Raw genomic sequence first — 26047 nt, forward strand, 5'->3', positions numbered from 1 at the left:
AATTGTCAAATTAGTCTTTTCTGTTAGTTTTTTTTTTTGTTAAAAAAACATTAAGGTTTGGACAGATGGCTTGTGTTTCGACAAGATAGCACCCCACTTGATAGTAAGAGAAAGAATTTCCAGATTTGGTCTGTTGAGGAGAAATTGAAAAGGGTAAATAGAATGAAAAGCTTACACAGACATGGCAGAATAGAATAACTCTTGTGTTTCTATGATTTGAGGGTTTTGAAGAAAGGATAAGTTGTATTTTCTCTAATTTGGATTTTGTAAAAAAAAATTAAAAAATAGAAGTTCAAGTTGCACATTTGCTTCTTTTTTTTTTTTTCTTTTCTGGATTGTCATCCAAAAAGAAGTACAAAAGAATTTTCATCCAAAAAAAGTACAAAAGAATAAAACATTCATGATGAAAAGGATGTTTTCTCTCCCCACCCCCCGTGATTCTTTTATACCCCCCAATATTCCGATTTTGCCCTTGCAAAAAACTTCAATTCGCAGAAACCAAATTTTTTCTAGTACAAATTCAGAGTAAATTTCGGTTTTCAAAGCAAAAAAAACTTCGGTTTCTATAAACCGAAGTTTTTTGCAAGGGTAAAATTGGAAATTCAGGGGGTATAAAAGAATCACGAGGGTGGGGAGAGAAAACATCGATGAAAAGTACCCGATCAATCATACAAGTCACGTTACAATCCTACAAGGAAGGCCAAGCTGGTCACCAGAGTAACACAGAACAAAGCTCCAAAAATATAGATAATAATCAGTTGAGGAATTTTTATTACCAGGATGATAATCAACCAAGCATCGGCACTAGTCTACTCTCGACACATGCTTACACTCATATTCCCCTTTTCTGGTTCAATGTTGTCATTGCCACTTCAACAACAAAGAGAATGATGTTTTTAATATCATAATAATAATAATATAAGAACCAGAATACTATAACATACAAATAATACAAGTGTTTTCCTTTCCTAAACATTGTTCAATGCACAAATAATTTATTCAGACAAGAAATCCCTTCTATTTGTATTTAAAGGATGCACAGCCGCAGCTATTTTCTCCCTGAGCTTGAACCTTTTTGCAATTTTGGGCCGGACATCATCAACTCCTACTAAACTCTCCAAGAAAGGGAGCAATAAAAGCAATTCTCTATCTGAAGGATCATCAAACCAACTCTCAATTGGTATTCCATTGTCCACTTGGAACCCAAATGCCTGGGAGAACAAAGAAAAACAACAAACTTTAATCATTCAACTTCAATAATTCAACCCTCAATTGGTATTAACATATACCGTAGCATCACAATTCAACTTTAATAATTTTATCTTTAGTGTCTTTAAGCTATTGCTCGTTACAAAATTACAATAGGTCCTCCATGGAGATAACTAATTAATGGTGAATAAACCCTATACTTTTATCCATATTGTACAAATCCCGTTTCTTAGTATTATTTATTTTAAAAACATATTTAACATTTTATACTAACTAAATTAAAAAACAATAAAGACCATAAAGACCAATGTTATAAAATATAGACCGGTTTTTGACTGGGATGTGATTTTTTTTATAAAAAAAAATAAGGACGACTTGTTGTCGGTAACTAATGCTTCAAGTTCAACTCGCCACCAGTGACTCAACCGGCCAAGTTAGTAGTTTGGCCACTAAACTGGCCAAGTCAAACTGGCTTTTGCAGGTTCTCATACATTTCTGGTTAATGAGTAAACTAGGTACAGGATGTAAATGTTTCTCGATCTGACTAGATAGCATGAAGCAAATTTTGTAACACTAATCAAGACAAATGAATAGTTCATATCTGATGAAGATGAAATAGCAAGATTTGTTCAGTTAAGCCCAAATCAACAAGAGGCCCGCTCGTGACAATAACTAAAGGGGTAATTGCTAAACACATTCTTTATGATTGGCTCATTTCAAAAATAAATCTGTTACCATATAAGTTGATAATATTTTTACAAATATGTTCAAGAATGTGTTGTTATAAATATTGTGTTGCTAACATTCCAATATAACTAAAGTTTTGAGACTGTTTAAGATGAAGTCAAAGTAGTAGATATCTATTTTTAAAAGAGGCATAGAGTTGATGGCAACTAAGTAATTTTTCCCATTACAAAGTAGTATTTAGAGGGTAAATGGTTCAGGTGTTCAGCAAGGTTTAACAAGATACCAAATGATTATTTTGGGGTAGGGGAGGGAGGTTCCAAATGCATATAAAGGCGGCATGTTACAACTGTCATCCATAATGAGTGTAATAACGACCTCAAAGCCAAAATTGTATAACACTAAAACATACCTGTGGGGAGTTGTCAATTATTATAACATGTGCTAAATCACGACCGAGCACTGTTAAATCTTTGAGGTAATTCCCCTCCACATAAACACAGGATTCACGGAATACACGATGGCGAAATATCTTCCGCTTAGGATCAAGCACATTTAGGAGTTGGTCAGCATAAATACTTTGACTAGCTGTAAATATAATAATCTCAAAAAGACCAGAAACTCTCTCGAGGAAGTCTTTTAGGTGAGGACGGCAACGTACATAGACAATGTGCTCCTCGGAATTAAAATTCACAGTGAAAGTAAAGTCTACATCCTCGCAAGGTTCAAGGGAAGAATGCACCAAAGTTTCTGCAGAGAGTAAAACACCATAAACAGCATAAAAATGAGCAGTTCAACCAAAAGTTTGTGCAAGAGAAGGAAAAGATGAATGTGTTAAACTAAAATAATAATTATACAACTATTAACTATAGAAGATCCAAAACATTAATAATGGAAATATGCATTTGCCAATTAAAAATAAATAAAAACATTTTTACTGCCGGCAAGCATTTTCACACAGTTGGATAGCTTCAGAATACATGGTCACTTTAATTAGATGCAGATCAGTCCTATGCAGAAAGGTGGTTTTCAGGTTTTGCATTACTACAAGTCTAGAACTCGCAACCAAAAAATATACAAGGCAGCAACCTTAAGATTACACCATGATGACTTGAAATTAAAGCATCTAATTAGCAATTTAAATTGGGATATGACTTTCTTACCATCCAAGTCCAGGACAAGAGTAATAGGAGGGCAGCTCCGAGTCTGCTTAGGTAGCAACATCCGTCTATATGTGGGAACAACCTTTGACAAGTCTGGTAAGGTCTTTATGAATAAATAAGGGTCAAAATCGTCGAAGTCCTCAAATTCATCATCCTCTGGGCACATATCAGAGGATATAGAGTCCTGACCATGCTCGTCAACACATTCCAGCTTTGAGTTTTTCATGGAAAGATACATGTTAGGAACTTCCACGGAAAGACCATTTCCATCAAAATCAGAATTGCAACCATTAACAGTTTTTGTGCTTAAAGCAAGCACATTTGATGAATTGCTTATGTCTACTTCCATGGCAGAGTCAGAATCGTGACTAACATGGCCATCTCCTTGTGTTACTTCTTGGTCGAGAGAAATTCTTTGTTGATCATCGCACCGAAATATTTTGACAAAATCAACTACAGAGAAATAAAAGAAAAAGATTAAGATTTAACAATGAAGATTGATTTTTAAATATCACATTATAATTAGTACGACTGTGAGGACAGCCAGAAAAAGGTTACATTTACCTCTGTCAACAACTTTTCCTACAGGACCTTTGGATAAGTGAAACCCAGGAGAGAATATAGTTCCAGTCTCCAGAGGTACACCTTGCTTGTTACAACCCTGAAGCAGCAACTTATAACATTAAGTAAAAGAAAAGGCACTAAAGAGAAGATACATTGTTTTATATCTAAATATCTAATCCTTTCAAATTGACATCAAATTTTCAGAAAGCATTTGTATAACATGCTAGTGTATATTTGAACCTTCTTAAAATCACTACACTAAGAGATAGAAAGTTACTGTGCCATGATGTCTAGTCCTTATGTATTGAAGTCTATAAGATCCACAAAACAGCTTTAAAGCAAAAGAGAAACATATGGAATAGCTTGTATGAGCATATAGAGAAACAGCAGTACTGACACAAGTAGCAAGTCAGTCAAGTTAAACTACCTCAAAATCTACTGAAGCACCATCAACTGCTTCATTTCCCAGATTAGTACTGAAAACCCCCTTGTCCACAGTGTTGTACTCGTTATTCAAAAAAGTTTGGGGCGTTGGCTCTCTAGCTTTATCTTCAAGAGCGCAAGCTGAAGTTACACCAAGATGACAAGTAAAATAAGTTGATCAACCATTGTATTTTAATTGCTTGATAAAACATTTTTTTAGACATAATAAAGGCATGCAGAAAACTTTCAAAATAATAAGAAACAAATTAGTGTCATAGGAAGTAGCAGCATGGTTCAGAGTCTGAATGGTAGAAACTAGGATAAGAATAAAGTATAAAGATACACCCGTCATCATAAGCAGAACGCTAATCAATAAACAGAAACAACTATTGCTGATAACTTACAAGGTTTAATCTTTCTTGCAGAAGATGTAATTAAGCCAGCCACATGGCCATTTTCAGAGGCCTTCTTCTGTGCTCTTGAAACCCTAGGAGAATTGACTTCTCGATTACCGTTCCGCCTAGAGGCTTTTTTCTTAGTTTGCATGTTCACTTTGAGTTATGTTGTACAACCTGGCTGACTTTTGTCGACGTAATCAAAGCAGCAAATAAAGCTCCCAAACAATTATCCTAACAAGATGCATCCAAGAACAAATTATCAGTGATCTTTGCCAATTGGAGACAGATTAGTTATAACTAAGCAAAACTTTTAAAAGAACATCTAGTACTCAACAGAAAAAATATATATATCACCAAGGACAATTACTTCATTAAGCAATGTTATTTCATGATGTCAAAATCTGAGATAAATTTTCATAAAATGTTTAAATTTCAAAGTTATAACTTCTTAGTTCAAAACAAGTGATTGAGCTCAAGTGGTTAATGAACTCCCCCTAGGACGAATTGTTCAGGAGAATCCAATTTCGATTCCCAGGAACAATTCTTGGTCAAACTTTAGTTACCTACCGGACGAACTCCGGATTACCGGGCCCCTTCCCCTAAGAAAGAGAGGATTAATTAACAAAAAAAAAAAAAAAACTTAGTTCGAGTCTCCAACTAGGTTATTAGTTGGAGTTACTCCCACTACATGCCATTAAAATTGAAAAGTAACGCTTGAAAAACAAAATGAAAGAACAACCATGATAAAAACTCAAAATTTAATCCAAAGCAACCAAATATATTCCCATAATTACGATTAATCAAACATTAACACATTAGCCAAATTATTAACGATTTTGGTCACATCATAGTCAACAGAAACTATCCAATCACAAAAAATCCACACATCTCAAAATTAACAAACTGAAACATCAAAAAACCCTAAAAACAAACTGAATCAACAATCCATTATCAATTATCATTTTCTAATTTGAAATTCAAATACAAAACAGAACAATGAGCAACCAAATCAACCTTCACACTGATATCACATAGAAACCCTAAAACTACAACAGACCCGTGAAAACAACATAATTAATAAAAGTAAAACAATTTCATAAGCTAAACGAACAAGATTCAGCAGAAAACATAGATACCTGATGTGGAAATCAAAGTCGATAAGCTCTCACAGCAAGAATCGCATTCAAAGAAATGAAAAGAACACACGCAACGAGAAAAATGCTACAGAATCAGCTCAAAGAAATTAAGCTGAAAGAAAATATTAAAACCCTAAATTAGATTATTAAAGGTAGAGGAAGTTGAATTTTTTTTTTTTCCTTTGGTACAAAAATTTTGGATTTTCCCTCCAATGAGAAAGGTGAGAGGGAAAACAAAAATGAAAAATATTTTATCGAGGAGACAAAGAATTGATGAAACTGAGTTTATATTTATCTATTTTTTTGTCAAAATTTATTTATTTATTATTATTACACCGAAATATTTATTCTTACAGGTTTGAAACGCACACGCGAGGGTGGTCGTAGACTGTACCCACTAATGTGGACAGGCACGTGTCCAAATCACAAGAATATTTTAGCCCGTTGTAGGAGAGTGAGATTCACGCGCGGGTCATAATAACCTTCTTCACTTGTGTTTCATTTTTGAATTTCAAAACCTGAATTTTTAATTGGGTCATGTTAACATGTGCCCTAAGGGCACATGATAAGATACCTAAATATAAAAATTTAGCATTTAATGATACAAAATATTAAATGTTAAAAGAGTTGATTACACAATTTTCAAGAGTATATTTCCACATTTATCTCATTAAAATGTGCTTTAAGGGCACAAGTTAACATTTTCCTTTTTAATTTAGGGATATAGCACTCTCTCCGGCCTCTTTTATAAGTAAATATACTTATTTGTACATTTATTAAGAATTTAATTTTTTTATCTTTATTTTATGAAAAATTTCTATCACAGTTCCTAAAATGATCTTTACAATTGTATTGGGACTCTACAATCATGTGAAATAGTAGAATAATTAATTAGGGTATTTTGGAAAGAATAGCATTAAATAAAATTGATTTTGATAACTTTTACTTATATTTAAGGCCAAATTTTTTTGTTGACTTTTACTTATAAATAAGATCGGAGAGAGTATTTGATTCTCTCAATTTCCGTGAATTAGCTTATGAGAAGGTACAGGATTCGAATCTAGGGTCCTCTATACCTAAAACAGATGCGTTGACCAGACTGCGCTACACCTCGTCTCACCCTTTCAACATATAGATCTACCCGATCAATGAACACTCGAAGGGGAATTAATTAATGTTCATTTGCACATTACTTTTTTCCAGTAATTTTTTCACATTATAGTGTGTGGGAGGTACTTGTCTTGGGATGAGTCATAATTAATTGAATGAAGCAATTAGTTAGTGACTATAGTGGTGTTGTATAATTTACGGTGGAATTGTTCGTAATTTAGATGAGAGTTTTATTTTTTATTTTTTTTAAAAAAAATCTTATTGCTTGTTTCGTCATTTTTGTAGAGCTTTGGTCAAATTCACATCAGTTAATTAGCTCTGGATTGTTGTTTAAAAACGGTAGAAGGCATCTATATTCTCACACAGTTTCTCATATTTTTGGTTTGTTTGCTGAATTTACGAGTTACAAGCTTCAACATGTCTATTATGAGGCCAAGAAAGTTGTAATTGCTTTTGCTAAGTTTGAATTCAATAGGTCCGATGGCATTACATTTTTCTTCGTAGCTCTTGACTTCGTCTCTTGTGATGCGTTAGTTGATAAGAGCTTTGTCACGCCTTATGAGGTTTCTTAATATATATTTTTTGGTTTTGTTGTGGTGATCCCTTTCAATTAACAAAAAAAAAAAATGTAGGGAATTGGACAATGGACCAGGGTATGATTTGTTAAGGCTCAATACGAAAAAACTCAATCAATTATAGTCCACAACAAAATATCTTCTTCCCCCCTGATTCCCATCATTATTATCACACGTGAAAAATCACCATCACCTCCATGATCCACCATGGCTTGGAGAAGAAGGAAAAAGCTTGGAGAAGAAGGAAAGGAAACCGCCCACTATCCATGAATTTCTCTACAAGCAAGGCAGTTACTTAAGAAGCAAGAGGAGATTTTTTGCCTATAAATAGGGTCTGCTTCAAGAGAAGAAGGAGGACAATTTTTTCATTGATTCTACATACATAATTGATTCATTCTAAACAATTATTTCATTCTTGTAAAGAGAAACAATTTTTTCTCTTATCATACTTGTATCAATTATCAATCTTGAATAATACAAACCCCTTATGTTCTTCATCGGAACAGAAACGAAATAGAAGAACAATGTGGTAGGAAGATTCAAGAAAAATATGTGATCAATGGCGAATGTATTGTGGTGTTTCGACAAAAAATGCAGTCCTTTATTAAACATTTTTCACACTTTCTGAAAAAAAAGATATAGTTATCCGGTCTTCTTATAAGAAAATATTTTGAGAATTTTTGTCTTACTTATAAGAAAAAGGTGACTTTTTAAAATGTATTTATTGTTTACAAGACTTTTTGCCCTCATTAAATTGTTTGCCTTTTTTTAATAATAGTTTGTTCTTTTAATGTCCAACAACTTTTTATGAGCGTATATTTAACAAAATATTCAAAAAATTACAATAATTAATAGTCTCATTGCGAGTTTAATTGTCGGTCTCATTGTCAGTTTAATCGTTGACTCACTGGATCATGGTTTACCGTTGACCCCTAACCTTAATTATAAGTAAATATTCTCTTTTTATATTGATTGAATAATGGATGCATTTGATTTATATTAAAGACTAAACACATAATTTATTCAATGAATATGAAAATGGAAAATTTGCTTGTAATGAAGGTTGGATGGAGTACTTGAAAATGTTCAAAACAACAACCACATTATTAAAAAAAAAACATAAAATCAAGTCACTGTCTTAGCTATAAAGATGAAAAATATCATGACTTCATGAGTGTTTTTTACTTTTGATGACTTCATGATTGTTTATGACTATGACAAAATAAATAAATTGTAGAATACCAAAAAATAAAAATAAATTATATGAAATTGAATATGGTCGATAATTTATTGATCAAAACAATTCATTAATATATGAGAGAAAGAAATATGCACCAATAATGTAAACTAATTTTACACTGTCAACCAATACCAACATGTTTTCCGCCACTTCACCCCACTTTACTCCACCTACTTAATATGACATGACAAAATGATAGTTGTTTATTGGATGATCATGTAAAACTATTTTATACCGTCGGTACATCTCCATTAAACTCTTAATCTATTGCCCTTACACTAAAGGATTTTTAAAAATATTCATATATTAATCATAACAAATTAACAATATAGCAGCAAAATTCAAATTCTTCGTAGTTTAACATAAAAAATAAAAAAATAAAAAAATAAAAAAAACCAAGAGAAGCACCATGGCTTGCAAGGCAACCCTAAAGGAGTTTCTTTTGGCACTCTATGAGTTTCTCGCGCACCTTATTTTTACTCATCCGTTATTTAAGTAGCGGATGTTATAAAACGAGAAATTTGAGAAAAAAAAAACCTTCGGCTACTTAAACAGTTGACGGTGTTTGAGAAACTCATAGGCGCCAAAAGAAATTTCGCATTTTATACATAAAATTTTAAGTTAATTCATATGTATCCCTAATATAAAAAAAAGACTTTAAAAATTACAAGGAATGAGTTGCAAAGGTAACGTATGATTAGAATCGTCGTTAAACTGAGTATGCTCCCATTTACTATCCATGTTCCCATTTATCCAATAATAAAAAATTGAAGTCATATTTAAAGCCACAACTAGGTCAAAATTGGATCATCTCAGATAGAGTCAACAACTAGGTCAAAATTCTTAACCAACCAAACATCAGTGTGCATTATCAAATTCACAACTTCCAATCTATATGGACAATCTTTCACCGGTAGTTTTGATGACAATACTACATAAAAAGAATCTAAATTTGTTTAACTTGGGAGTGATGGTGGAACGTGAGATTTGGCGATTGCCACCCATGTTACTATACCTGCTGCAAGAATACACCATCCCAACAGGTCATAATATTTAAAGCCATTGCTCCTCTTCTTTTTAGATACCTGAAATGAACCAAACAATGTCTGTTAAGAGATATTCGCCATTTATATACAAACAAGTTATCAAGAATAATATTTTATTCATTATAGATAGATGATTGGACATACAATCTCAAAAACTCTTTTTAAAAGCAATCTCAAAAACTCATGAATAATTTTTCTAACAATTTAATCCAGCAACTTTCGTTGTTTTCCAACATCTTAAAATATGGCAAGCTAGAGTAGAAGACTAGAAGTTGAAAGGATAAAAAGTTTGTTTATCTTCAATATATTAAACAAGTCAGACTCAGTACATGCAATCTAAGAAACAGAAGGAGAATAAGTATCAACAAAACCCTTGTTTGCCAATACAAACCACATTCTAACCGCAGTATCATAGGCAGCCAAATGGCAAACCATATTGCGATAGTATTTTTAAAAGACACATGGACTATTGGACTTGCAAATTAATATACGGCACATAAATAGACACAATGCGACACAAATAACTTGATAAATTGACAGCCTAACATCATTTTATCCCTCTAGACATGTTGTCTAAATACTAATTTTGAAGAAATTAAATTATAACTGCAATTAACACAGTGCCACCAAGATTTACAAAGCGAGGATAGAGAGATATCATGGGCGTGTCCCTTAGAATCATGAACAAGCAGGACAGACAGGCTGCATCAATTAGGTAAAATATTAGCACAATCCTGAAGAGTGTGTCCCTTAGAATCCTGAAAATTCATCTAATTCCAAGATAAAAGGAAGAGCTAAATGCTATTCCGTTCCAAATCGGAAGGCAAGAGAGGCGCGATTTTTCCGCCTTTGCATTGTTTCAGGCAACCCACAATAGTCTAATGGTTCTCAACAAGCATTTATCCAAAGAATAAGAACTCCGATTGAAATTTAGCATTTTAATATAATAAAAAAACCATCATCTCTTTATATTGACATGACCAGTTACAGTTAGAATTTGTGAGAATGAGAACTTGGCAAAAATTAAAATAAATTTTTAGAAATCGAACCTGTTCTTTTGAAGAAGCAGAGGACCCCCCTTGACTTTGACCAAACCCCTGTTTTCGGATCTCCGTGTGTAGTCCCGGGCCCTATGAAACATGGTTTACGGACTTTCATTAAAGTAGAAAAGATACAATGGCAAACAAGGTGCATATTATATATGATATTAATAGAAAGTACAAGGAAAGTAGGAAACAAGAAAGCAATTGCCCAAAATGCAAAATGAAAAGACTTATAAGCATGTGACAAGCACATTTGGTGTCTACAATGCAATCTGATTGCCTTAATATCACTTAACCTTTTCTCCCTACAGTGTAACACATTAACCATCAATGAAACCCACGGTCTCTGGTATAGTGATAGGTATGTGTATGAATTTAAGAATGAAACAGTGATAATGATAACAGGATTATAAAGCAAACTTGCAATTGTATTTCAAAGGGTTCAAATTACAGTAGAATGAGTAATGAAAACATGTAACAAATTGGTAGAGGAACTACCAATCCCAAAAGCACATAGTGCTCCCCAAATCACTATGAAAGTGATCCACAAAAAACTAACTAAATACGTGAATGAATCTTCTCTTTCTATTAAGCACTATATATATAACCAATTCCTGATGCAACACATGCACTCCTCATGCATTCTTTGCCACCTCATCATTCTTTCATTCCTTTCCACATTTTAGGCTTGGGCCAAAGTCAAGGCCCAATCCATGATTTAAGTCTCTATCATATAGGAGGTCATTGTGATTTACAGAACAAACACTCGAAATAGTTTATTTAGTTTTTCATAAGTCTTAGTGTCGTACTCAATCTTAAAACAACAGAATCCAAATCAGTTAATAAAACAGTAAACTATTAAAACCTCAGATAAATGATATAGTAAATACTAAATAGAAGATAAGTTAAACTTGACAGTAGTGAACTACTTTATACTAAGATATACATCACAGCTCCATAAACCAAAGATTAACATTTTTCAGCTAAAAAAACAGAGTAGACAAGGTAGTTTAAGGCTTTTAGCTGATTTGATCATCTTTTTTAGCAAATGTTTTAACACAAGAATAAAATCAAAAGCAGAAACAGGATCAAAAGAATGGGCAGATATCTATTATTACATTACCTTAAGAGCAACTTTCAAGGACTGTAGATAGAGACCATTTTCAGGATCCTACAATTTCAGAATCCACCACTAATTAACTTCAAGAACTACAATAACAGCATGCCATTATATGTTAAGAAGACAAGATTAAATACATTACCAGTTCCAGAGCTTTCTGAAAATACAATACCGCCTTATCAAAATAAGGCTTTGCATCATTGATATCGGAAACTAGAAATGCACAAGACGTGTTGGCGTTCCCCAAGCACCAAAGAGTGTAATGCTTTGTCGGATCAATTACTAAAGCCTCCTCCAACTTAGAAAGTGCATCTGGAGTTCCCATCAAAACCCAAAATAATCAAAGTAATTAAGATATTTTCATCACAAAAGTGAAAACTCAATTATAAATTGTGTAATTCTACGCACAATAGTCAATAGATATATACCTTCAATCATTGCCTTGGATTCCGCCGGAATTTGGAATGCGGACAACTCTATCAAAGCTTCTCCCCACTTAGTCAGATTCTGTATATATACATATATTCAGACACATTATTTAGTGCATGCTTAGTTTTTCTTTTGGTGTATCGCATGGTGGCTAGAAATTCCACCCTTAAGGTGGATAAGTGGGTGTCCGGAGTTCGAACCCCAGACCCTCCATATAAAATGTAACGTCCCTACCAACTGAGTTAAGCTCACGGGGACACTGCATGCTTAGTTCTACCGGGACCAAAATTGATTTTGATCGAGCATACATTTGTTTTCACATTTAAAGACAAACACTACAAATTCTTCTAGCTTAAAGTAAGAATCAATTCTATAGACAAAAATCAATTATAGTAAAGAGTTTCATAAAGTACAGAACTAGTAACAGAAACCTTCACGAATTCAGAAATAGCATACATAGAAATTAATTAGGTTAAAGAATGGGGAATGATACATACATTAGCATCCAAAGGATCTTTAGCGTAGTTTTGTTCACAGATTTTTCGACTGTGCTCGGCTAACACTAACCGATCAAAATCATCTTGAGTAAACTCCATATTCAATTCTTCTATGATTCTGCAACTGCAAAAGTGATTCTGCTACTTCAACTACGCCGCAAACGCTAAAAAGAAGAAGAAAAACTTGGGCCTTACGTAAATAATCTTGGGCCTTCGTTAAAGCCCAATTATTTACTTTCGCAGGAAGTTATTGGTTTAATGACTATAATGCGCTTTATACATTTTAGTATAACGATAATGCCCTTACCAATTCCCGCCAAATTGAAACCCTAATAAATTGCAGAGAGCGAAAAAGAGAAATGAATTGGTAATGGTTATGGTAATGGCGGAGGAAGAAGAGAACGCGTTATCGATCGAACCAGAATTTCCGAAGAGTAGAGTGAAGAAGATAATGACTCTAGATGAAGACGTGAAGAGAGTGAGTTCAGAAGCGTTGTTCTTGGTGTCGAAATCTACGGAGCTTTTTTTACAGTTACTTGCTGAAAAGTCTGCGGAAGTTGCAATTGAGAAGAAACGCAAGACGGTGAAGCTTGAACATATAAGAATCGCGGTGAAGAGAAACCGGCCGATATGTGATTTTCTCCTTGATTCACTTCCGATGCCTACTGAAACCGTCAAATCTGATAAACCGGTGGTGGTTGCTGATCGGCCTAAATCTGTTCCGGTTGGTACTCGCCGTATCGATCAAATTTTCCGAAAGTCAGAAGCCCAAGCCCAAGTAGAAGCTGAAGTTGAAGCCCAAGTAGAAGCTGAAGTGGAAGCTCAAATTGAAGCCCAAGTTGAAGCCCAACTAGAAGATGAAATTGAAGTTCAAGTTGCAGCTCAAGCGTCCGAACCGGTGCCGGAACCCATGGAGGAGTCATAGGTTGTGTTCTTTATACTTTCTGTAAATGAGATTTGCTTATTATGTTAATGACGTTTTAGCTAAATGATAAGATTCTAATTTGCAAGCACCTTCTTAAGGATATGTTATGTTATTTTTCTTTTTGATTTTTTGTTTATTGACTTATTAATGCTGCAATCCTTTACTAATTTCAAATTTTGCAAATATTGTATGGGGTGGTTATTGTGCAATTTCTCTTTTGACGTGTCTCTCCCATTGGATCGAAACTAATTTAGTCAGCACATGTGAGTTATTATTAACCCTACGGTGGTGGGTGGTTAGCTCAACTGGTTTGAATTAAGAGTTAAAACGACTCGAGTTCAACCCTAGACGAAGGCGAAAAAATATTACTCTAACAAACTAACAACTTACATTCCCCATTTAAAAAAATGTGTTAACCCTACATCTATACCGTGTTGTAGTGAAGTTTAGGTTTCTCTCATTCGTGAAATTCTTGTCTGTGCCCAATTATGGCCTTCGCTGAATCCATTAACAAGCCAAACGGTTTATCTTGTAGTTTGGCGGGCAATAGCACCCTATATGGTGCAAAATTGAAAATAAAACGATGTTGATATCAAGCATGAGTTAATCCATTTGGGCAACTTAAGAGCAAAAACATAAGTAGAGTTTGGATTTATTCTTTTACATGTTACACAACAGTATGAAAAGCGAGCTTTATGAAGCATCAATATGATTCTTGATAAAGAAGTTTATGGAGAAAATGGTCCAGAATGTATGGACATTGTAGAAGAAGCCTCGTCTCGTATATGAGAAGTAAAGGCAGGTTCACCAAAAATATTTTTCCTTTGTGTCTTCCTTCCATCCTTAAAGAAGGGTATACCTTGATTGCCTGAATATATGCTGTTTGATCCCATTTGTGGGATACCTATTGAGATCCTTTTGTTTAGTGGCGCAGAACAGTCTTGACTTCCGTTCAAGCTTCTATTTGGAACACGTCTATTGCTGGTGGCTGGTCTTGACGAATATATATTATCTCGCTCAAAAACTATCTGGCTCTGGACCTTCTTCTTTTCCCATGACTGCAAATCAAACACAATGAGGAAGTAAGAATAACTAACGTTACTATTATAGGGTACAACAATTTATATGGCATGAATCTTTTCATGAACAACATAATGTTAACGAGGATTAAATATTTGCTTTATACTGATCTGTGAAGCTGTCTGTCTATTAAATACTAACCTGCTGTCTTTTCTTATCCTCCTCCTTTTCTTGCCATAGTATGTCATATTCTTCCAATATTTCCATTAGAGGAACCTACATAGATGTCATTTTGGCTTGCTGTTATTGACTTAATAAAGCACGACACATATGATAAAAGGTCAATCCAGAAAACACATACCGGGTCATGCAAAGAAACTTTGAGAGTGTAATACTTATCAAACCATTTGATGTCAACATAATGATAAAATGTTATTGTATGATTTGCTTTGGGAATTCTTAAATTTTTTTGTTACCTTGTGAGGTGGTGAGGTGTAACTTAGTGTTATTGTATTCCTTTAAAAGCCACATGTGAATGGTTTATAAATTATAACATTACTTGATTTACTGAGGTTGCAATATGTTGCATTTCATAAGAAGAAACTTAGAGTTTCATCATCACTATCATGGATACTATGTCAAAATGTTTCTTATATGGTTGAGAAGAGGTCTGGATCTGAACATGCTTTCCAATGTGCAACAAAATGTCTTTTAAGTGTTTTTAAAATGTTAAAGGAATATTGTTTAATGTTGAATGAGATGATTATTTTTTTGAATGCAAGCAATTCAGAGAATGACATCTTCAGGTTTTCATTTTTATATGTGATATCAGATTTTTTTACCATAAGCTTGCTCTGTGAATTTTTGTTCCATTGTTACTTTGAATACTATGGCATGTGTTTGGAGACATTAGCTGGGGTAGGGACCTTTATAACAATAAATATACTATATAGGGGAGTTCTTATTACTTGTTTGGTCTTTCTTACCCTATCGAGTTTTCTATGAATTGTAAAATCTTCTCACTTGTTACATTTTAAGAATTATTTAGACTGCCAGGTAGAATGTAGTATAAACGAATAGTGAATTCAATATGCTGAGTGTAAGATATCTTACCTGATCATACAAGAAAACTTTATTTCTTTCTGCTTCCCAACTCCTAGTCATCTTTATAAGCAAATCTACCAGAGCTGGAGAATAGCAATCGTCAAATGTAAGCATGTCTGTGATTGCTGCCAGTTAGTCAAAATTACATTGTTTTGATCTTATCATATATACCTGGCATTCTGCTGACCATTGTACGGGCACGTTCAGCTCGTCTCAAGTTTTTATGAGCTCCTCTACTGACTGAGTATCGTTTCTCATCCTGATAGCACGCTTGGATTATGAAGTATATCACAGAGGCAGTCATTATTTAATTCTATTTTAGGAACATTGATTCAATTGAAAATTCTAACCATGCTGTATTCTTCTAGCCAACGCTCCTCATCACGTGCTAACATCCACTTCTCAACCTTTTCCATTATAGCCTTCCTGCTGGAAGCCTCTTCTTTTGCTATTGATATCTGTTCATCCATGCTCATGAGGAGATCGGAATGGTCAATCTCCCCTTTTTATAGATATAAGTCAATTTTTCATTTGGCTTAATTTTGAAATGAATATACATACATTTTTGGAACGGATTATACACATTAGTTAAATTCACCTGAGTTTATGAGGCTAATTATATTGTTCATTTCTGTCCGTGAAGGAATCTCAACGTGTGATTTTTTGCATATCAACTCCAGTTCCTCCTGCTTCTTCTGGAATAGCTCCTTCATCTTGCTTGCCTTTTGTTGATCTAGTCTTTTGACTTCAGCTTCAGTCTTGTAAAAAATTGAGGTTTTTTAAATATCTTAGATATTATATTTTGTAGATCTATAAGTTAGATACATACCTGCTGGACTATCTCTAGTGTAAGACTTCCTGGATCCGATACTTCTGCTGATGAGACTGACAACAAATTCATAACATGGGAAAAAGATAGTCTATCACGGTATGGTGTATCCATAAGATTCCAAAGATTTGATAGTGCTTTGCCTAAATGGTGAAGCTGCAATCAGATCAAGAATATGAAATTGTATAAAATGGAAAGCATATAAGTCAAGGGAAAACACAGTACTTGAAGCTTAAAGACCTTGGCTATTTATTTTTGAATTGCCTCATGATAAGTTAGTACTTTCATGATACATAAGAAAGATTGCCTTTCATGTAGTGAAATGTTTTATTATTTTGTATCCAGAATGTTATTTTGATGAGAAAATAGCTATATTACTGTCCTAAGAATTGGTGGTAACAGATGTTTTTACGTTCCTTTGGTAAACTGGGATTAACCTATACAAACAGGAGAAAGAGTGTTTTGATAAATTATATTCTGACTAGTTTTTCAAATTTGACATATTTATGTAGACCCCCAAAAGAAAACAATTGTATTATTAATTCACCTTGTCTAGCCGATTTTGCTTTTCTTCATAAAGGGACTCCACCGTGATATTGAGTTTATGTAGGATAACGTCACTTATATTGTTTGTTATTCCACACAAATCATTCAAGCTGGGGTGAACTTGCAAGATGATTGCAGAGGAATCCTTTCCCAAGATTGTGGACAAGCTGTGTATTTTGTCTATGTATTTCTCCACTTTCTGTAGTCTTTCATTCTTCAATAATCACAAAAATGTTAAGTTTGAAGAATATTGGCCCCTTAATGGCGAGGTGAAAAACATGATTTTTTTTTTTTCGGTACCTTCTCGTTGTAAAGCCTTTGCAGCTCATTCTGATAATCCTCGAGTCTTTTTATTGACAGATCATTCTCATTTACTGCAATTGTTGAGGGTGCATCGTCCGAGTTACCTGCAATTTCTGCAGAAATTCTTTGAATTTGCCCTTGCACAGCTCGGAATTGCTTTAATCTCTCTTCTTTCCTCAAGCGCATCTCCCGAAGTGCTGGAGTGATTGAATCTAGCTGCTCTTTTAGCGTACCCGCCTTTTTATCTGGCTGTACAGTTACTATAATCAGCCTAGTGTCTACACTGATTCATGATTTCTTGTTGAAAACATACACATCTATTATTGAGTCACATTTAAAAATTTAGATACAGTTGCAAAGTTTTGACAAATGAGACATGCTACAAAACATAAATGTAATTCAATAAATAATTTGGAATTATGCTCCCAACAAAAGTACTACTAATAATTAGCACAGGTTTACTTTAGATTTATGAAATTGGTTTTTATTGTTTGTTATTGTTATTGTTCTGGTTCTGTTTGTTTTACTACTAAGTACTAACTGAAGATGGCTGTGGAAGGGATACCCGTTCAGGAAGAGATCGTTCGCCAAGGGACAAAAGAAGGTGGGTAAACTCTGCCTCAGCTTCAGCCAACTCCTGATGCAGACTAGCTCTAGATGTATTTGCTTTGTCAACTTTTTTCCTGTAAACCTCGAGACACTCTTGCTCCATATCTAACAGAACCTTTTCCCTCTCGAACTTGTCTTCTCCAATTTCGTCCCAAATTATCTAAATTCATTTAACACAAGAAAAATATTTGAAACATAACATAAATTATCCGAAGTCATAATTAACTTGTGAAATAAATAAACTTCTTGCCTGCAGCTCCTGTAACAAGAAACCGCACGAGCTTTCTAGCAATGTAGAGCTTCTCATTCCAATTGGTGTCTGAAATGAACCCATTTGATGGCACCCTTTAATGGAACTTAGACAATGCTAATGAGTGAAATTATGAATGATGAAGAAGCAACAAAACTCAAGTATGATATGAAAAAAGTGTTGGTGTCAGTGGAGGTAGTATTTTTGCCATTTGGTATTAGATTTTGCTTAAAAGATAAGGGTGGCAGAGGTGGGTAATGTAAACTTTGGGTTCAAGAATCAGTGAGTCATTTGATCCTTCATGCTTTATTATCTTTTTTTTTTTCTTGGTTCTTCTTTTATTATTTAAATTTTCTAACATATAATTGTCACTTTCATTAGAACCTAAAAAATTGATGGATTTCCTTATTTAGAGATATAAGATGTGATATCTGTTTTGCACCAAGGCTTTGTAAAATATGCCTCTTTTTTTATTTATATGGGACTTGATTCCTACGTTATCTGTGTAAAGCAAATGATTCTGGTCGTGATTAGGATAGATAAGTATGAGATAATTATGTTTTGCTTTTTGTAATAATGAAATTATAAGGTGGATTATCTTCCTTTAAAGTCTCCAGAAGTTGTATGATCAAATATAGTACGGCATCATTATCACGTGTATTGCGAGCTTTTCTAAAAAAATAAACAAAAAAATAAGTAGTTTATTTAGGTGCAAAGAAAATAGCTCCCTAAATATAATTTGGAGTTCCTAAAGAAACTTGTTGAATAAAACGTTCTACCATTCACCAAAAAAAATAAAAATAAAAAAACTTTCTACCTTAATTTATTATATAGATATTTAATTTAGGAATTAATAGAAAAACAATCTTGGAGATACAAGAGGAAGAAAAAAAAAATGAGGTGTGTTATTTTGCTTATTTGAGCAATTATTTTTTTGATAATTTACTAGACAGCCAAAATATAGAAGGCATCAGGACGAAAAAAATATTAAAAATTAAAATGCCTTTGTATGAATAGTTGTCCATAAATTAAAGGCCGTCAAAATATCATTTATTTAAAAAAATTATATATCTATTACTAATATATTAAAATCGATTACCGCTAAAGTTACTAATTTATCCTTATTACTTTTAACCACATTGCAAGTTTTATATTCTTCATTGTAATTTCACCAAAAAAATATAGAAAGAATATAAGGTAAATAAAAACAATAATTTTATGCTTAAAAATATAAACAAAACATATTATAGATTGGAACAAAATAGAACATCTATACTCATAAAAATAGCAACAAAACATATTAATACGGTTAACAATAATCTACTAAAACGTTAAAAAAAAACAATAATCTACTAAAAAGAAAAGGAGAATAAAATAGTCAATAAAAAAAGTATAGAAAAATAAGATGAATATGCATAAAATTAGAAATATATAAATAGAAACATAAACAATATTTTTCATAAAAAAATACTATTAACTATTAATATTAATAATAATATAATATAATAAAGTTAATTATTATCAAATTTACTAAATTATTCTAAATATTCCTAATCAAATTTCTAATTTTTTATTAAAAAATATACGCGGGACTATTATTTTTAACGTAAACATAAAAAATTTTTTTTGAAGAAGCTAAATTAGCCCACACAAATTGGCGTCAGAGAGAATCGAACCTCAGACCTCAAGAGGAGCACACTCCCAGGTCCCAAGCCAATACCAAAGCACCAACCCAAGTAGGTTCGTAAACATAAAAAATTGAATAATTTATCATTGATAATTATAATCAAATTTATTCATTTCATAAGTTTTACAAAAAAAAATAGCACAATAGTTTTACTTATATTTTAAAATTATTATATAACAAATTTTTAAATATTTTATTCTAAATAAATTTTCTATCAAAATATAATGACAAACTTAAATATCGAAGCACGGATCTTTAAACTAACATTTTTTAAAATTGTATCCTATAATAACTATGAAGAAAGGTTATTTTTAATGTACGGCTTTTAAGAAAAATATGCATTTTTGGAACACAAGTTAAAAATCTCTTTTTAAAAAGGTCCCATCATAAAAGTGTATATTACATATTCGTGGTATTTATTTAGGTCTTTACACGAGTTCCACCTAATTTTTCATATATTATTTTACACTTTTCAATCATTTAAATAACTCAATTACTTTTTTTAAATATTCATATAATCTATAAAAAGAAACTATAAAATGGGTACCATTTTAAACATATAATTATATTTTACATTTTTTATTACAATGTTGCAAGTACGAAGTTTAAATGGGTCCAAAAAGTTGAATTATTTGTTTATTTTGTGAAAGATTTTGGCAAACTCTTCGGCCATTTGGGGTTCATCGTTCAATAATTTCTATGCATCCTAAAATGTGAATTTTCATGTTCCTCTTGGTGATAAATATGATTTGCAGTTAAAGTATGGTGTGGATTTAATTAGGCTATGGGATGCACTTTTAAAGTATGAATTGTTTTGTTGAAGTTTAAAATAAATGACAGTCACAATTAGGTAAAGAGAAAAATGAACATGCATCGATTGTGTGAAATAATTTTACACTATCAATCAATAGCAACCATGTATTCCGTCACGTCACTCCAATTCACCCACTTTCTTCAAATGATATGGAAAATTGATGGTTTCTTATTAAATGACCGTGTAAAATTATTTTACACCGTCGGTCGGTGCATCTCCATTAAGTAATTTGGGACACGGGAATTTAACGACGCACTACGGTGGTGTTTGTTCTCAGAACGATCAGAAACATGATACTCGCGGTGCTGTTTGCGAACGCTGAGGGCAACATCCTCATCGAACGGTACTCTCTCTCTCTCTCTCTCTCCATTTCTATTTTCTGTTTCTGATCTATATATTCTACTTACCAATTTCCTCAATTTTTTCTTGTCTCGTTATAATTTTTCAAAAGCGTATAGATCAAACAAACTGCAGAAAATTATAACGAGACAAGAAAAAATTGAGGAAATTGGTAAGTAGAATATATAGATCAGAAACAGAAAATAGAAATGGAGAGAGAGAGAGAGAGAGAGTACCGTTCGATGAGGATGTTGCCCTCAGCGTTCGCAAACAGCACCGCGAGTATCATGTTTCTGATCGTTCTGAGAACAAACACCACCGTAGTGCGTCGTTAAATTCCCATGTCCCAAATTACTTACATACCCTTAGAGTGTGTTTGGATGAGGAATTCTAGAAATTCAAGGGATTTAAAATAACAGACAATTCAATTCATTCAATTAAATTCCCTTCATTTTCAAATTTTATTGTTTGGATAAAGCGATGAAATTGTTTGGATAAAATTTTATTAAGAATATTTAATTAAGCTTGCATCAACTCTTGCAAACCCTAAACCTAACCAAAACTTGCAAATTTACCTTGGACCAAATTTAGGAGAGACTTTGTTTTCTGATTTTTGTTAGTTAGGGGCATTTTAGGTTTTTTGATGTGGTGTCAAATTTTTAGATATGTGTATTTTAGGTTTTTTCAGGGCACATTAAATACAACTGTATTTTGCTTTTAAAAATAAAAATAAATCTTAAATGGGAGAAATACTATGTAACCATATCTATTGTAGATGGAATCTTTTGACCGGATCAAAGTAAAGATTCCCAGTATTTTACATGCGTCCAAGATGCACCAAATCATGTTTTTCCCCAGGCTAAACGGACCCAAAGTTAAAACTTCACTCTACTTAGATGTTGCTGCTTGTTGCTTTGTTTTTACAATGGATTGTTCAATATCCCTTCATCAAGATCACAGTTTTTTTTTTAAGTCTATTAGCAGCAACTAGCAAGTACACATGTCGATATCTGCTACAAGCATCATCATAGGAACAAAAAGGATCTCATCCAGCAATCATATAAAAACATAGATGTTACAATATAGAATAAAATCCTCATGTTACAACATAAAAAACAATGGTTAAATTTGAGAATGTTAATACAAGTATTCAGTGGCCAGCCAAAATCCTCGCCTGCACCATAGTAGAGAATAAAATATCTGCCTGGCTTTGGTTACATGCCATTCTAAGTCACAAGATGCTCACCACACGACTCAAATTGCTGATTCTATAACGATTGCCTCAGAATTTCTCGTTCAGAACTCGGTAGGAGGCTTCAACCTTATCAATCTCTTGATTCTATCTTTTTCCGTATTTTCCAAATATCCCTTCAAAAGATATACAACGAAAAAGTAAGCACGACATCAAAGAAGAAACCCCTCTTTGTAAATTGTAACAATGTAACACAGGAGTACATACGATGCAAAAAAAAACAAAGATTGGATAAGTGGTGTGTGTAGTGAACAGAGACAAAAAGTTGAAATAAAAAGACGAGGAAAACCCGTCATTATTTTGTTGCTTCAGTTCACATTTATAAAGATGGAGTATCATAGCAGAATATAATCATAATGTGATGGTCTCATGCAAAATAATTAACATCAAGTAACAAAATTTATAGTAGTAACTAGATAGATACATATGATGGTATACACAATGTGAATGTCACAAAATGAGGTGTCTCTATGGTAAGTAGGATGAATGAGTCTATAAGATAAGTAAAATGAATGGGTTAACCGAGAAAAGTTTCAAAAGTTAGCTGTGATCTTTTACTAAACATTGTCCGGCATGTCTTCTCACCTTCCACACAATTTCATCCAAACACAAGCAAATTCTTCCATACTTATCAAGGAAACGCCGCTCAGTTGGGGGCTTCCCACATACATCCTTTACAGCTGAGGTTATTGTAAAGATCACCTCCGACACTGGAGAAAAACAAAACATTTGGAAATTAGTTTTTTGTTATTTTTTTTTTGATAAGCACATTTGGAAATTAGTATTGTCGATGTAAAGTTACAAAAGTACTGGACAGCTTTCAAACATACAAATTTTTCCAAATTCCAAACCTTGGTTTAAATAACAATATGCTTGAGTCACTTGTTTTTTTTACTATATATTTATATTTTTCTTTCATTGGAAAGTTGGACAAAACTGTCCACTAAGTTTAGTTTCCAAGTCCCTTCTAGTTCACTTGATTGCTAACTTTTCTCAATACTTCATTATTTAAAATGAAGTGCCATACTTCTGACACCACAAGAGTATTCTTTAATAGCTAGTATATCTTCTATTACTATAGAGAATATGGGGGAAAGTTTCCATCTTCTATTAATAGCTTCTTTGTCTAGGGCGTGTTTCATGGCTAAATGAGAATGGTGGAGCGGATTGAAGGGACACTGCGGAGAGAAGCTTGCAAGAATTCAGACAATAGAAAGAAAAGGAAATGGAACAATGGTTATGGATGGACACTAGTGTTAGGAATATAGAGGCTATGGTACAAGAAATATTGTGCACCCTGGATGAGATTCTTGGGAACTCAATTGACAACATAAGGAGAGGCAAAGCGTGGGTGCAAGACACAACAGTAACAGAGAAAAATCAGCCTTGATTGATAAGCCAAGAAAATAATCAACACATTAGAAGGTTGAATAATTGATGTCTCGGAGATGAGGTGGGATAAAAACAATATTCCACTGTTGATGCAGCTACTGAGATAAAAAGGCAAAGCAACTGCTAGATATCAGAGGCCATTATTATCTTTAATATTTATGTCCGTAAACCCTATTTGTACAATATTCAATCAATCACAAGCAGATAACCTCAAGGACAAGGTTGGACAGGGGAGGGGGAGGGGGGGTGGGGAGTATTGCTAGATGTATGTAAGAACTAAGGACTGTTGCTGCGAGGGTTATTTAGTTGGGTTGAGATCATTAGAAAAAATAAAGCATGTTGCCTGTAAATAAGAGGAGGGGTAGAGAGGGATTGATATCTTGTTATTTAATAAAGAATTGGGGACTTTTGGTATAAGCAGATGCAGGCCCCCCGAAGTTCTGCAGTGTTCTATTTTATCTTTGTAATATGGGGTTTGTCCCTATTTTTTTTCTAACAAGATATTGGGTTGTTATATAACTTCAATCTAAAAAAGTGAGCATATCCACTTTCAAGCATCAACAACTTAGATGATTCATTTCTATGTTTTATTTTACTTTCAGTAAGTATGAAATATTGCTGCAGTTTCAAATTAAAGATTGGTTCATAGAATACGTACAAGCAAGTTCATCATACGCGTCCTTCCCCACAACGTATATACTGACATCTCCAAGTATTGTATATACAATATAAACTGATCTGATAAAGATAAAAAATAGAAGTAAAATACTAAATCATCATGTATACTAAAAGGAAATACATTCACACATCACATACACAAGAGAGAAAAGAAGTATACTCACTTGTGGCAAGCAACTAGAAGTTCTTCATTTTTTACACCCTTAAGATTATCAGCTCCTAGTTTGACCAAGAAAGAACGCCAGTGTAGGCGTTCCTCCGCAGGAACTCCATGAAAACTGCCACCATAAATCCATTAAGTTCTCATGATCAATTTAGTTATTATATTACTCTAGAGTATGAAACTATCTAACAATAATCCGTCCTCAATTTAGCAAGATAACATCAAAAGATTATCAAAATTTCTAAATATCAGTGTTGTTAAAACACGGATACGGTGGTTCTATAGCGTAGCAGAATTTTAAGTCACTATTGTTCCGTGATACCCTATTTAGGCTCTGTTTGGGAAGGCCAATAAGCTAGCTTATAGCTCATAGCTTTTAGCTTATAAGCTAAAACCCCTATTTGGTAACAGTTTTTAAAAAAGAGCTTATAGCTTATTTTACTAGCTTATAGCTTATTTTTTAAACGCTATTTCAAGTAGCTTATGAGCTTATAACTTATCATTTTTCTTCCAATTTTACCCCTATCAGCTTACTTGAAAAAAATTAAATATTAATTAAACATATATTTTTCATGTCATTTCATACTTATAAGCTAATTCAACCGCTAATTTTACCAAACACTACAAATTCAATCAGCTAGCTTATTTGCTATAAACTAAAAGCTAGCTTATAAGCTATCCACTATTTTTTACCAAATAGATCAGTCCTCGACTTTGTATGTGGTTAAATATAGGGATCAACTTGACAATTGAATAGAGTCGAGGACCTTTTTGAAATATTTATAAAAGTCGTGCATCTATTTGAGAGTGTCTTACAGAGCTAGACTAATTTGGCGGTTTACTCAAATGTCATAAAAAATTGCCAATAGCAGCATTGTTTATAGCACTCTTTTCATATTGAAATTTGAACAAACTGCTATTTTTCAAGATCTGATTAACAACACTATTAAGTATATGATCTAGTAATTCGTTAATTGCTACAGAATTAAAGGGGTTAACCTACGAAAAAATAAGCTAAACAAATATCAAAATTTTCAAAAGCGTATAGATCAAACAAACTGCAGAAAATTATAACGAGACAAGAAAAAATTGAGGAAATTGGTAAGTAGAATATATAGATCAGAAACAGAAAATAGAAATGGAGAGAGAGAGAGAGAGTACCGTTCGATGAGGATGTTGCCCTCAGCGTTCGCAAACAGCACCGCAAGTATCATGTTTCTGATCGTTCTGAGAACAAACACCACCGTAGTGCGTCGTTAAATTCCCGTGTCCCAAATTACTTACATACCCTTAGAGTGTGTTTGGATGAGGAATTCTAGAAATTCAAGGGATTTAAAATAACAGACAATTCAATTGATTCAATTAAATTCCCTTCATTTTCAAATTTTATTGTTTGGATAAAGCGATGAAATTGTTTGGATAAAATTTTATTAAGAATATTTAATTAAGCTTGCATCAACTCTTGCAAACCCTAAACCTAACCAAAACTTGCAAATTTA

The 26047-nt window shown here is 33.1% G+C and overlaps 5 protein-coding genes across 6 annotated transcripts; 1 reads left to right on the top strand and 4 right to left on the bottom strand.

Moving 5' to 3' along the window:
* Positions 1 to 744: 744 nt before the first annotated feature.
* LOC123905868 (CTD small phosphatase-like protein 2) lies at positions 745 to 5896 on the bottom strand. 2 transcript variants are annotated; one of them, XM_045955640.1, is made up of 8 exons: positions 5578 to 5852; positions 4448 to 4672; positions 4048 to 4184; positions 3621 to 3717; positions 3057 to 3509; positions 2555 to 2643; positions 2306 to 2431; positions 745 to 1211 (listed from the first exon to the last, which is right to left on the bottom strand). In XM_045955640.1, the coding sequence occupies exons 2-8, from the start codon at positions 4587 to 4589 to the stop codon at positions 996 to 998; spliced, it is 1260 nt and encodes a 419-aa protein (XP_045811596.1). In that variant the 5' UTR covers positions 4590 to 4672; positions 5578 to 5852; the 3' UTR covers positions 745 to 995. The 2 variants fall into 2 exon arrangements, with proteins under 2 accessions (XP_045811596.1, XP_045811595.1); XM_045955639.1 differs by having other exon boundaries at positions 2306 to 2643; positions 5578 to 5896.
* A 3280-nt stretch (positions 5897 to 9176) lies between these two features.
* LOC123908325 (mitochondrial import receptor subunit TOM20-like) lies at positions 9177 to 12985 on the bottom strand. Its single transcript, XM_045958941.1, has 6 exons — positions 12638 to 12985; positions 12140 to 12218; positions 11854 to 12023; positions 11715 to 11762; positions 10598 to 10678; positions 9177 to 9587 (listed from the first exon to the last, which is right to left on the bottom strand). The coding sequence occupies exons 1-6, from the start codon at positions 12734 to 12736 to the stop codon at positions 9459 to 9461; spliced, it is 606 nt and encodes a 201-aa protein (XP_045814897.1). The 5' UTR covers positions 12737 to 12985; the 3' UTR covers positions 9177 to 9458.
* A 22-nt stretch (positions 12986 to 13007) lies between these two features.
* On the top strand, positions 13008 to 13755 carry LOC123908326 (DNA polymerase epsilon subunit C). The gene has a single exon (XM_045958942.1). The coding sequence runs from the start codon at positions 13008 to 13010 to the stop codon at positions 13560 to 13562; it is 555 nt and encodes a 184-aa protein (XP_045814898.1). The 3' UTR covers positions 13563 to 13755.
* Positions 13756 to 14183: 428 nt separating this feature from the next.
* Positions 14184 to 18539, bottom strand: LOC123908327 (65-kDa microtubule-associated protein 8). The gene is made up of 11 exons (XM_045958943.1): positions 18224 to 18539; positions 17930 to 18133; positions 17362 to 17613; positions 17063 to 17275; positions 16516 to 16671; positions 16285 to 16444; positions 16037 to 16188; positions 15858 to 15945; positions 15696 to 15769; positions 14784 to 14858; positions 14184 to 14620 (listed from the first exon to the last, which is right to left on the bottom strand). Exons 1-11 carry the CDS (start codon positions 18305 to 18307, stop codon positions 14291 to 14293), a joined length of 1788 nt encoding a protein of 595 aa, XP_045814899.1. The 5' UTR covers positions 18308 to 18539; the 3' UTR covers positions 14184 to 14290.
* A 3552-nt stretch (positions 18540 to 22091) lies between these two features.
* Positions 22092 to 25805, bottom strand: LOC123908094 (TSET complex member tstD-like). The gene is made up of 5 exons (XM_045958607.1): positions 25710 to 25805; positions 24550 to 24663; positions 24366 to 24445; positions 22901 to 23025; positions 22092 to 22431 (listed from the first exon to the last, which is right to left on the bottom strand). The coding sequence occupies exons 1-5, from the start codon at positions 25760 to 25762 to the stop codon at positions 22360 to 22362; spliced, it is 444 nt and encodes a 147-aa protein (XP_045814563.1). The 5' UTR covers positions 25763 to 25805; the 3' UTR covers positions 22092 to 22359.
* Between the last annotated feature and the right edge of the window lie 242 nt (positions 25806 to 26047).

The sequence above is a fragment of the Trifolium pratense genome, linkage group LG2 (genome assembly GCF_020283565.1).
Source record: "Trifolium pratense cultivar HEN17-A07 linkage group LG2, ARS_RC_1.1, whole genome shotgun sequence".
NCBI classification, from domain to species: domain Eukaryota; kingdom Viridiplantae; phylum Streptophyta; class Magnoliopsida; order Fabales; family Fabaceae; genus Trifolium; species Trifolium pratense.